Source organism: Sciurus vulgaris (genome assembly GCF_902686455.1).
Source record: "Sciurus vulgaris genome assembly, chromosome: 2".
In the NCBI taxonomy this organism is placed as follows: domain Eukaryota; kingdom Metazoa; phylum Chordata; class Mammalia; order Rodentia; family Sciuridae; genus Sciurus; species Sciurus vulgaris.
Window position 1 is genome coordinate 107,075,983 of NC_136462.1, and position 13,620 is coordinate 107,089,602.

The window sequence follows — 13,620 nt, forward strand, 5'->3', positions numbered from 1 at the left end:
TGGCAATATATAGTGGTAATGAATACAAGGAAGAGGATTAGATTTTGAGGGAAAAGGTATAGTAAATGACAAGAAAGTGAATGAAGAATGTCATTATGGTATTTAAATGAAAATATTAAACTATAAATGATTCTGAAAATTGGCTCAAAATGTTGAACATGTTAGAATAATGCCAAAAATTAATATGGTCAGTATCTCTTTATAAAAAGTCTTGAAAGTATTGAATGCATTTGTAATTAGAGTGGTTATTGTTGGCTTCTATTAGAGTGGTTTAAGTAATGGTTAGAGATAGAAATGAGGCACTTTTTTTTCCTTTTCTTTCTTTCCTTCCTTCCTATACTGGGGATTGAAACCAGGGCCTCTTGCATGCTAGGCAAGGGCTGAGACACACTCCAAGCCCTTGGGGCATTTTTTATGTTAACAGTTATGAATGGTGGAGATTTGAGGACAGTGAATCTTGACTGCTTGCTCTATAGCTTGCCTGTGAAGGGAAAATGAGAAATAGGATTCATAGTAATTCCAGTATTAAGGAAAAAATTTAGATTTGGAGAAACATGAGACAAAACCATTAAGAGTTTTTTTTTTTTTTTTTAAAGAAGTGAGGAATAGTTAATTAAGCATGATTCATGGTGGGGAGAACAGAAGCTATGTTGCATGTTTGTTTATAAAGATGGAAGTGTGGTAGTGTATCTCATGATCTTCCTTTCCTAATACAGTTGATCTTTTCCCTACCCCCCACTTTGGTACTAGAGGTTGAACCCTTGAGTACTTGACTACTGAGCTACATTCCCAGCTCTAATATAGAATTTTTAGTGCAATCAAGTAGAAGAAACTTGTTAACTCCTAAAACAGCTGTTTTTTTTTTTTTCTTATATTTCTTCTGACTATAAATTATTTTATGAGATCATATTTTTTTAATGAGATTATGTTTTAAGAGGAACCTAACCTGATTACAGAATGCCTAGCTGGAGTTATGTGTATTTATTAAAGTTGAATTTTATGAGTTGAATGCAGAACTTCGAGTATCTTGAATTATTCAATATTAACAGTGAAACACGAGTCTATTCTTAATTGATTTAGCCTACCCCTTCTATTAAAATAGGTTCCAGACATGGCAGGCTATCCTCATATCCGTTACATTTCATCAGGATTGGATGGAACTTCATTCAGAGGTCCTTTCAGGGGAAATTTTGAGGTATGCAGTAAAAAAAAAAAGGAAGATATTTTCTATAGTACCTTTAGTGCAAAGATAGCATATATACACTATTAATAAACACAGTTGTATATAGAACTGCTGCAGTGGCTAGGAATCAGCAGTAAAATGTCTGATTTTTTGTTTTTACTTCTGGGGTTACAGAAATATTTATAAGCAAAGTTAATCTTAGTTTCAGAAGTTTCCCAAGTATTTTAAAAAGTTGATGAAAATCTCTAATATAAGAGTTTGTAAAAATTCATTAAATTCATATAAATATCAGATAAAGAACTATACTATTAAATGTTGGAGGAGCTTAATACTTTTGAATGAACTTAATTTTTAGAAAAACATTGCTGAGAAAAAGAAACCTAAGTAGTTTACTTTGTAGCTAAATTTCTTCTCATTTGATTTTTCATGAAGAACAAATCATTTATTGTTTAAAGTTTGTTGTGTTTTAGTTTATAAATTGAAGTTGATTTAGAATTACTATTTTGAAATTACTATTTAGAATGATTTCATTTTCTACATGTATACATACTTACTTATATAGTACCATGTAGTAGTATTGTTATCTTAGTATATAAGGATAATTTTGCAGTTATACCTCAGTTGAATGAGAAAAGAATTATAAAAATCTATTTGCCTTACCATACCCTGTATAAGAAAAATTATATATAAACCATTTGTTTTATCATATATAATTGTTTTACTCATGTATTTATATTATATGTTTATAAATGTAGAAGTTTATTGCTTTTATGAGAGTAACAATAAATATTATTCAAAAAATAATCATCCTGACTTTTAATACTAGTTTTCTTCATTTTTAGGAACTGATTCATTTGGAAGAAAGATTAGGAAATGTCAATCGTGGAGCTTCCCAGGGGACAATTGAAAGGTGTACATATCCACATAAATACAAAAAGGTAAGGATTTATTCTGAGTTTTCTAGAATGTTATTGAAACACATGAAATTCAGTATTATAGACCTTCTTTGAATTTGTAGAGTCTAGCAGCTACATTTTTAATTATTAAAGCACTGCACACATAGGGTTAAAAAAAAGTTGGAAACTGAAAACATATACTCCACAGTTTCTTACCTTGTATATACCTTAATCTTTATTCCCAGAAGTGAAATCATAAGTAAAGATTTTGTACATATTCTCCTAGACATTTTTGTTCATTTTATAGTAATATGCATATGTATGTATTTTTTTTTCCATTTTTAAAAAGAATACAAGAGGAATGATATGCACAGTTTGCATATTGTCATTTCATTCTATGTCAACACTCAAGGATCACCCATATTCTTTTTTTTTTTTTTTCAACATATTTCTTTAGTTGTTGGACATTTATTTTAATCATTTATTTATATGCAGTGCTGAGAATCAAACCCAGAGCTTTACACATGCTAGGCAAGTGCTCTACCACTGAGCCACAACTCCAGCCCAAACCATATTGTTTTTTTTTTTTACTAACATATAGAATTTTATCATATGGTCCTATCATAATTTTGTAAATTAGCCATTCATTTTGATGGACATTTAGTTATCTATATTTCTTATACTGTACCCTCCAACCATTGTTTGTAGTATTATTTCTAAATTACAGAGTAGACATGTCAAATGTTTCTTACAATAAGCAAACAATGCTTTATGTTGTAATAATAAAGTGTGAAAATTAACTGCTTTTCTGCCTCTTTCGTTTTCCAAGAGTGTTAATGAAGTACTATCCTTGAATTTAAGTCCTTTCAACCATCTAAGCTAAGTTGTACAATTAATATTAATTAATATTACTATCCTTGAATTTAAGTCCTTTCAACCATCTAAGCTAAGTTGTACAATTAATATTAATTTATGTGGATGTTATTTGAAACATCCATAGTTTTGTTAGTAAACTAAAATTTCTTTAACTATCCTCATGGTAGAACTGAAATGATTTTATATGGTGTGTCGTCCTTATTGTGGATTGAAAACACTAGATTTCAAACTTACGAATTTCTGTTAAATTTGATTTTTCTTTTGATTCTGATTATATGTAGAAGGTGTTAAAGAATAATTAATTGATAGTCAACTAATGCATCTGTTAATTCATGACAATCTAACCTGGGGAATAAGTTGTGTGTGAATATGTGGTATTGTTTTGTTTTGTTTTGTTTTTAAATAAATGCAGACTTTACTCAGTTGTTCAATAATGTCATCTCTGCTAATAAGGTAACAACTGATTGGTTCTCACAGAGGAAACTGCACTGCAAACAAGATGGGGAAGAAGGGACTGAGGAAGACACAGAGGAAAAATGTACTATCTGTTTGTCTATTTTAGAGGAAGGTGAAGATGTGAGGTAACTAGATATTAATTATCTAGCATCCATGTCAAAACTGTACAAGGGATTTTATTTAAGAGAAATAAAATTTAGATTACTCCTGGCATACTCTGTTACTAACTTCTGACTGATTTCTTGTAGTGAGTGAAAGAATAAAGTCTGTGTATTACCAACAAAAGGATGGGGGCGGGAAATATATTTTAGGGCTGCACCAAAGTTTGGCTGGAGAAATTTTATGGGTCGGTATTGTCTTCTGAAAATCTTGCAGAAATGAGAAGGCTTTTGAGACTTAGTAATATTTTCTCTATAGTTTAAAGAAGGGCCAACATTAGTTCTATGCTGTTTACTTTATAGTACCTTTAAAAAAAATTTTTTTTTCCTAAAATTTTCTCTTAACTCAAAGGATTATACCCTTCTTGAACTTTTGTGATTTAGAAAACGTTCTATTATCCTGCTCACCCAGTATTTATTACACATATTTTCATTGTATAATCTCTGATGTAATTGTTTCGTTCCTATTCTGTTTTATCCTCCTGTAATGTAATGTTGTTCAAACAGGTTCTTTAACATATATAACAGAACCATATAGTTGTATTGTTGCTCTAGTTTTTATAAACTATGTTTATCATACCTCTTCAACTGACTGAGAGAAAAAAAGCCAATAAACTGTTGTCTGCCGTATGCATAATAAAGTTTTTTGTACACTGTTTCCAGTGAAGGTGTATAAATATGAAAGTTAATCACTTTTATAGTATTGGTAATACTGTTCAGGGAGTAATTGGAGCACCTCTTTTTAACCTATTTTTACATTATAGGAAATATGAACACATGAACAGTAATAGAAGTAGAAATGGGCATTTGAATTAGTAACTTTTTAAAAAATATTTTTTAGTTATAGATGGACACAATATTTTATTTTATTCTGTCTAAAAAAATTTTTTTTTTTTAGTGGTAGATGGATACAATGCCTTCATTTTGTTCGTTTATTTTTACATGGTGCTGAGGATTGAACCCAGCACCACACACATGGGAGGCAAGCTCTTTATAACCACAACCCCAGCCCTGAATTAGTAACTTTTATCCCACTCTTACACTTAGATTTAATGTTGTCCTGTGTCATCTGGAAGTGTTATTTCCCAATTTGTAATTAATAATTTAGTATGATGTTCAAAAATGAACATTTTTTTAACCTACCTATGAAACAGTAGTTTAGTGTTAACTGGATATAAAGTTATCCCTTGGAAAAAATATTATTTACCTCTAGCAAATCATATATTTAAGTAGGAGTATAAAGATCCTCTAGGCAGAAAATAATTTTGTATTAAGACATTCCTTAATGAGGACAACATAGCTACTGTATATTTATAGTGTAAGCTCTAATGTTTTTGAGAGGCGGTTAAGTGAGATAATATATTTAAAGGGTTTTCACAAATAAAATGATGATTTGATGTTTTAAAAATAAGATTGCAGTATTATGTGACAGGGAACATAATTGCCAAAGTAATTCTTATTTTTACAGTTCTTGAGATCTTACATAGTTTGTTTCCATAAAACTGCAATACTTAGTTATCTTGGTCACTTATGCATTAAATTGACAGAGTACGAATTTAATGTACATGTAACTCCTTAGAGAGGGGTGTTTTTGTTTTTCACAAGAAAAGGAAATATCTTTGTTCTTTTCTTTTCTTTTTTGGAGACCCAGTAATTTCAAAATGCTGAATTATTGCATTTATAATTTGTTTAAAAATAAATGACACATGTAGTCATCGTTAAATTAAATTTTGCTTTTTCTTTTTTGCCAATGTTAGGCGTCTTCCATGTATGCACCTTTTCCATCAAGTGTGTGTTGACCAATGGTTGATTACCAATAAGAAGTGCCCAATATGCCGAGTGGACATTGAGGCCCAGCTGCCAAGTGAAAGTTGACACCATGTTTCAGAACTCTTGCCCTCCCTCTCATTCCCATCCTTCCTGGTACTGCAGTCAACCAAAGATGGCATGACTTACCTGCGCAGATTTGGAAGCATTGAACTTAGAGTGCTGGCTCTGCTATATGGTACAACTAATGCTAGATCTACAATTTATGTATACAGTTGATTTTGATGTATTTATAAAAGCTTTTTTTTTCTAGATTTGACATTTTTCCTGTATCATTTTACTGTATTTTTGCATGGTTCCTTGTATTGCATTTCTTTGCACATATTATGGGCTTGTGACCCTAAACTTGCAGGCAAGATTAGCTGCTTTAGTAAGTAGAATTTTGTGGTCTTTTTGTTTTTTACATAGTACCCAGCCTTGAAAATTATGAATTTTTTTTATCCATTACTAACCTTTAATTTAATCAATCATGTGCTTTAGTTTAATGTATAAAGATCCTCTAGAAAACGATAATATTGTGTATTAAGACATTCCTTAATTAGGATAAAATGGCTGCTGTATATTTACAACATGGAGTTCTGAATTAAATACCATCCTTAATACTGGGAACAGACTACAACCCATATTCAAATCAGATGCAGGTGGTATTCACATCACCAGAGTGATCAATATAAATTTTCTTGGTGTATCCTTTTCCTTCCAGCACAGTGCAGATAGAGTTAAATATTGATATCATACATTTAGACTGCTGTTCTGATGATTATATTTATCTTTTTCTACATCGTTTATAACTTTATTTCCCTGATTCATTTTTTGCTGCTGTGAAACAGCTTTGATGAACACTAAATGTTAATTTCAATTAGCTGGATTGTACATAATTGCAGATTTAACAAAATTTTAGGGAAATTGAAAAAGACATGTAGAATTTTGTTCAGTCTTCTACTAAGCACGAATAGTTAAGATATCTGCTTACATTAATTTTGTAAACACATTTCAGTCAAGATTTAGAATTTCAGTCATTGGCAGGTATCTATGCACTCATAGAACTTCTAAAGGTCCCAGGATCACTTTTAAGGGATTTTTATTAGTTTAAAGGTAAATAAAGTGAGCTGAATCTACATGTCTCTTGTTTTATTTCTCTCTAAACTTGAAAACAATAAATCTGCAAATACTGTGAGGCACAAATTATACTGTCAACCTACTGTTGCTATGGTTATAGACTCCCACTTCATACATTACCAAGAGTCGATCACTGATTTAAAATTTTTAATTTCTATAGTTAAGATTTACTGCATAATATAGAGTATAAAGTTAAGTTAACATACTAACATTTCTCCTTTGGAGGAAGTTTTAATCCACTTCAAGATGCATATTATGGAGATACTTTTCATATACAGGATAGCCTAATTTTATTTGTTTAAATATGCTTAATATGCCCCAGATTGCAAATGCATCCAGTCAGTAATATCACTGTCTGTATGTGAAAGACATGTTCCCATGGATCATATGTGAAGATGTCAATAAGCTTGCATTAAGCCACCTGCTTTGTAAGTGGATTGATTAATAAATAACTTATATTTCTATTGTCTTTGTGTTTCATAATTAATTTTTAAACAATACTTTAAACATCTTGGAATTCAAAAATAATGGTCTCATTGATATTTACATAATTTGGTATTTATATTCAATCTTGCCCTTTTATATTAGTAAATGTTACATAGTTAATTGTTAGTGTCACCATGCTTCAGCAGATGGAAGATGTAGATTATGGTTAAGAAATAAGGATATAAAATTATATATATTTTTTACAGTATACTTGATGATTAAGATACATTTGTAGAAAGGGAAGAATGAGAGTGATGCAGGTCTGATGTCTTTTACATCAGAGAAAGGAGCAAGTTGCCTGTCATTCTTCAAGTAGCCTGTGATCCATTGGCAAATGCTGGGTCTGTACCAAGAAATTAAAGACATATAAGTAAGATGGGAAGAATTTTATACCTTGGAAGCCTCTCAATATTCCCCAAAACACAAGACAAGCAGGAATAGATTTCTCTATTTTTAAATATTACTTGAGATTTAGAAGTACAACTGCCTGTTGGCCTGTTTTATAATAATTACTGACCTTTTAAATGTAGGTAAAGCAAATAGATACTTCATTTATTTAATGCAAGTAATTGTGGCATAAACCTGAATTGTTAACACATGAGATTATTAAGCTACTGCTGTTAATATAGAAAAATGTGATTAGTAATGAACTTAGTAAGGAAGAAAATTATTATGAACATTTTTTACTCTTTGTACTTTGTTGTCTTCCATATTTGTTGCATCTTATGTCAAAACAAACATTTCAGTGATAGCTGTCCGACTCTTTTAAAACTAAAATTCTTTTGTCAGCAAATTCTTATTTTTATTGTTAATATGCAAGTGATAAAATAATATTTGAAACTTTATCCTTACTCTGGTGACTTTATTTTAGCTGCCAGTATCCTTTAGCATTTGCACCATAACAACTGACAGAGAAAACTAGTTCTGTTTTTAAAATTAATATTATTTGTAAGTAGTTCTAACACTGAAATTATTTAAACTCTCATGGACATTTCATTATTAATGTTCATGAATGGGAAAATTTAATTCTATAGAAAACACAACCAAATTTCTAACTTCCAAAACTCCTGGGAATGCAGTAAATTTTTATTTATTGAAAATTTCACATGTTAATATTGGATATTTCAAAGTTGAAGTGTCTTCTCTCATAGAGTTTAGTCATTTTCTTGAGTTAAGAATTAGATTCAAGGGGCTGGGGTTGTGGCTCAGTGGTAGAGCGCTTGCCTGGCATGTGTGAGACACTGGGTTCAAGTCTCAGCACTACATATATAAAAATGAATAAATGAAGATCCATCAACAACTTGAAACATTTAAAAATAATTAGTTTCAAAGTAATCATTGTTCAGTAAGAAAAATAAATGTTACTATATTTTGGCATTGAGCATACTGAGAACCATCTCTCCTCTCTCCTCTATTTATAAACTTACAAGCCACATGATTTTTTTGGAATAGTGGAAACAACAACTTTGGAGACAGATTTGGCTTTCGAATTGTTCAGCTTTGAACAACGTAAGCTTTCTGAGCCTAAAGTTTCTCATCCACAAAATAGAAATAAAAACTACCTCTTAGGGTTGCTCTTAGGATAAAGTGAGATAATGAGTGTGAAGGGATTTGCTTCAGGGCTGGGGATATCTCAGTTGGTAGAGTGGTTGCCTCGCATGGGCAAGGTCATTGTTTCAATCCCCAGCACCAAAACAAAACAAAACAAAAAAACCAAACAAGGGGTTTGCTTATAGTATATATACATGTAAGTTCTTCCTATACTTGCTTTATCTCACCTCGTCTCCCAAATACTTTCATCTTTGATAACAGATGGTAACATTGCAAGGTGACGAATCATAGATAAGTTTTTGGTGCTAACATTTTTCTTATATAGAGTCTAAGTGACTGATTACTAAATAAGAAGAAACAATCCTCTTGGGCCTTTACCTCATGGGTTGGAATTTTTCTTTTTCCATTAGGATGACAGATTCCCAGCTATGTGCTCTCTTCCTCTTACCCTCATAATCACCATAGTTGCCCATCTGTACTTCAGGTAGCTACTGCCAATGCATCAGAATTGGCATAAGTTATGCAATCACTTACTCCCTCTGCCCTAAAATTATTTTTTTAACGGAGACATTAACATCTAGAATTTCCCATTCTTTTTAAAATTTTTCTCTCCTCTTAACCCTTGTTATGTGGTGACCTGGTACCATTAGAGTTTCTTTGTTTTTGCAGTACTGGGGATTGAACTGAGGGATACTTTACCACTGAGATATATCCCCAACCCTTTTTATTGTTTCTTTTGAGACAGGTTCTCGCTTAGTTGTCCAGGCTGGCTTCAAACTTGTGATCTTTCTTCCTTAGCCTCGTAAGTATCTGGAATTACAGGCATGTGCCACTATGCCCAGCCCATTAGGGTTTAAGAAAACATATTAGTGACTTGCTTGTTTTGTATGTTAGCTGATTGTAGGCTCTCTTAGGTGATAGTCATCACTAAGAGGTACATGGAAAGTGTGAACTTCCAAGAGCAGTTTTTGTTTAGCCCAGATGCATTGCCTTCTCTGAATCCTCTGCTATCACCAGAGAATGGACTAGGTTAATTCAATAATTTTCATCGTGGACTCGCTGTATCAGTTTTGCTTTAGGTAGAAATAACTTGATATGGGGTCAGGGAGATGGGAACCTTTGGGAGTACAAAATTCTAAAGATTGTTATTGATACAGTGTACATATTCTGGAAAGTAAGAATTTGGTTTCTGCCATGGCTTGTATAGATAGAGTACAACTTGGGATACCTACATTTCCAGCCTGCCAGTTGAGGGATGACCCAAAGGCCTGCCCTTTCCCTCACATGCCTGGGAATTCCTCCATGATAAGGGGACACTCCGAGCCTGACATACTAGAGGTTCTTCTGTTCTAGAGCCTTTGTATAAGAAAGGTATTTGCAAGGGAATTGGAAGAGTTGTGATGTCTCCCATCCAGTGCTTTTCAAATGACCTTTAAAAGGAATGAAGAATGCTTTTTATTGTACTTCTGTCTAGATTACCAAACTATTAGTCTGATAAGCTGTCATGATGTACTTGGATTGGAACATCATAGCCACATACTCTCCAAAGTTCGTTATTATCTGTTGCTATGAAATAGTTACTTATTGCTTTGAAACCCTAAAACTTAGCAACTTAAACGTTAACCATCAGTTTCTGTGGATCAGGCATTCAGGAACAGTTTAACTTGGCATTTGTAGCTCAGAGTCTCATGAAGTTGTAATTAAGGTGTGTAGCTGCAGCTGTGTGAAGGCTTTCGTAGATCTGGAGAAGCTGCTGCTAAGATGGCTTGTGCACAAAGCAGTTCAGTCGGCCTCTGTCCCTTATAGGTTGTTGGCTCAGAGAGCTTGTTTATTGTTATATGGGTGTCCCCAGCCTTCCTTGAATGTTTTCATGGCAGGTTGGCTGCTTTTCCCACAGTGAATGTGTCCAGAAAGATTGCCAGGATGAAGCCACCTGCCTTTTTATGACCAGACTCAGAAGTTATACTCTTGTCACTTCTGCACCATTCTATTAGAATTGAGAATCACTAACTACAGTGGGAGGTAAACTAGGTTTCACCATTTGATGGAAGTTGTAGCCAAGGATTTGGGTGTTTTTTTAAATTAACTTATTTTTTTGTAGTGCTAGGCATCGAACCCAGGGCCTTGAGCTTGCAAGGCAAGCACTCTATGAGCTGAGCTATATCCCCAGCCCCTGGGTATGTATTTTTAAAATAGTAACTTTTTCATCCCCTGATATCAAGACCCTGTTCCAGACATCTGGTTTTCTGTGGGCAAAAATTCTATCAGACTGGCCTTAGTGCTTCCCAAGGCTCTCAGTTACATCTGAATCATAGTTCCCTACCAAATAAACATATGGTTTCTTGTGTCCTCGGGAGACAACCAAATGCCAAAATATCTGGAAATGGCAAATGTACTCAATTTTCCCAGGCAAAGTATATTAGGATAGCATTATTGAGAATTCAGAGTTTACAAATGATTGTAAATTCCAGGTACTATGCTGTTTTCCTAAACTATGAGCCCATGAGAAACCAAGATGATAACAAGACTATACTAGCGAACACAAGGCTTATTTGGTGTAGGGATCATGTGTTCCCCAGGTAAGTGTATCTGTTACCTATTTTGTAACAACCAGAAAACTTAGTGACTTTAAATAAACACTTATTTGCTCACATACATGCAATTTGGGCAGGACTGGGTGGACATAGCTCATTTTTCACTGTGTGTGGTATGACTGATGTTGCTCGTGTGGCTACATTCAGCTTGGGAATTCTACTGGAATAGAATGCTCCAATATGGCTTCCCTTACATATGTAATGCTTGGGTTGGGATGGCAGAAACAGCTGAAAAGTCACTGGGCATTTCAGTGTCATCTCTCTAGCAAGGGATAACTAGGCCTCTTTACATGGTGGTGGCTAAGTGCTCTAAGGGAGAAAGCAGAAACTGCCAGACCTAAGACAAAACACTTGACAAAGCAGCCCAGAATTTTTTTTTTTTTTTTTTTTTTTTTTTTTGTATTTGTAGGTGGACAGAATGCCTTTATTTTATTTGTTTATTTTTATGTGGTGCTAAGGATCGAACCCATGCTAGGCCAAGTGTTCTGCCACTGAGCTATAGCCCCAGCCCACAAAGCCTAGATTAAGGAGAGAGAAAATAGCCCCGGTTAATAAAAGATGCAGCATAAACTAGTTATAAATTTTAATCAACCATGGTAAGTTTTGTAAAAGAAGCCCCATTATTTTATTAGAATGAATGCTTAGCACAAATTTCTGAGCACATTTAGTTTTCCCCCTCCCAAACCAATACCATAAGGAGAGAAGCCTATATACAAATCTTTGTTCTCAAGAATAATTGTCAGAGAAATCAGCACTGAAGAAACTTTAATTTCCTCAGGCCGATATTTGAGAAAAATTCATGGGATGGAAATAGGTATTTCTGGTTCTTTGCTATATCTTTGTGCAATTTAGATTTTTTTTCTTGCAATATTCTTGATAGATGAGTATTGTGATAATGCTTATGTGCCAACTTGACTGGGCCTTGGCGTGACCACACATTTGATTAGAAATTCTGGGTATGTCTCTGAGGATGTTTCCAGATGAGATGAAAATTTGAATTAGTTGTGTGTGGTGGTGTGCACCTGTAATCCCATCTCTTTGAGAGGCTGAGGCAAGAGGAGATTGCTTGAGCCCCAGTTTGAGTCCAGCCTTGGCAACATAATGAAATTGTGTCTTATGAGAAATTGAGTGAATAAAGCAAATTGCCCTCCCTGGTGTGAGTGAGCCTCATCCAATCAGTTGAAGGTCAGAATAGACAAAAGTTCTGGTCCTCCTTTGATTGTAAGGGGAAACTTCTGCCAGACAGCCTTTCGGCTGAGACATTGGCTTTTTTGCTGTCTTTAGATTCAGATTGGAAATGTCAGATGCCTACGGTTAACAGGGCTTGGGGCAAAGGAAGGAATTTAATTCAGATTAGTTACATCATTATTACCAAAGTAAAAGAGAAATGAACTATGCCAAAGAGAAAAAGTTGTGAGAAAGCTTTTTTAAATTCTTAGATGAATCCTTATATCAAGTCACATTCCATTGCCTTTGCTTTGCTGTGAGTGTTGGGTTTTTCTTTTCCTGGGTTTTGTTTTGTTGTTTTGTGATGCTAAGGAGACAACCCAGGGCCTCAAGCATTCCAGGGACGCTTGCTTGTGCTTCACTACAGTCACACTCACAGCCTTCTTTTCCTGTTTCTCTTTCTTTTCTAGGACAAACAGTAGATCTCTTAGGATTTTTGTTCTCCCACTCTTCTGCCTCAAGACTGGGACACATCTTATTTCTCATTTTAAAATCTTTGGCACGTTACAGGTTTTTTTTTATTCGATTAATATTTATTTATGGACCCCAACCAAATATCAAACAATACCGGGTGCTGGGAATACAATGGAGAGCTTACATGAATCATGAATTAGACAAATCACTTCAACCTGAATTATTTTTAATTACTTTGTCTCTCTTGGGAATTATAGTCTGCGTAAACGCCCAATTCTCCCAATTTACAAGTTTGAGTCTTATCCCGACTACAGCGCTAAGCGACCCAGAAGTGCCTGTTTCCAGGCCATCCCACCTCCACGTGGACTTGATATTTCTGGAAGAGGAATAAGGGTCAGATATGGCACGTCCAGGTCATTTTCCTAGATCCCACTTCCGCCCACTCAGTACCAACCTTAACATAGCCAGGGTAAGGTCTTGAGGGACGGAGGGAGGGAACGATAATGAGCCCAGCGCGGTGGCTCATCCGAGTGATTGGGGAGGCTGAAGCAAGAAGATCTCAAGTTTGCAACCAGTCTTAGTAATTTAACGAGGCTCTAAGCATTTTAGTAAGAGCCCAGTAGGGTTGGGGATGTGGCTCAGTTTGAAAGTGCCCCTGGGTTCAATACCAAATACCAAATACTTTTTTAAAAAAAACACTAGGCAGAGACACAACTGTACCCGCGCACGCGCATCCCCGCCCCAGTTGTTGCGACAACCAAACCGGCTAAGAAAATTTATCCAATCAGTGTACGGGAACGTCTCCAGGTTTAACCAATGAGAGGAGCGCGCGG

General features: G+C 34.3%; 1 protein-coding gene and 1 long non-coding RNA gene across 15 annotated transcripts in view; one reads left to right on the forward strand and one right to left on the reverse strand.

Annotated features, from left to right (window-relative positions):
• RNF111 (ring finger protein 111) overlaps positions 1-8,722 on the forward strand; it is a 120,647-nt gene extending 111,925 nt beyond the window's left edge. For 11 of the 14 annotated variants that reach the window (XM_079125875.1, XM_079125869.1, XM_079125877.1 and 8 more), the window contains 4 exons: positions 1,103-1,195; positions 2,026-2,121; positions 3,409-3,536; positions 5,327-8,722. In XM_079125875.1, coding sequence (XP_078982001.1) covers positions 1,103-1,195; positions 2,026-2,121; positions 3,409-3,536; positions 5,327-5,444 — 435 coding nt within the window. In that variant the 3' untranslated portion in view covers positions 5,445-8,722. The remainder of the gene's footprint in view (positions 1-1,102; positions 1,196-2,025; positions 2,122-3,408; positions 3,537-5,326) is intronic. The other 3 variants (XM_079125876.1, XM_079125880.1, XM_079125878.1) reach the window with 1 other exon arrangement.
• Positions 6,756-13,401, reverse strand: LOC306653092. Its single transcript, XR_013761640.1, has 2 exons — positions 13,242-13,401; positions 6,756-7,344 (listed from the first exon to the last, which is right to left on the reverse strand). It is a non-coding gene; the product is annotated as an uncharacterized lncRNA (long non-coding RNA).
• Positions 13,402-13,620: the final 219 nt, after the last annotated feature.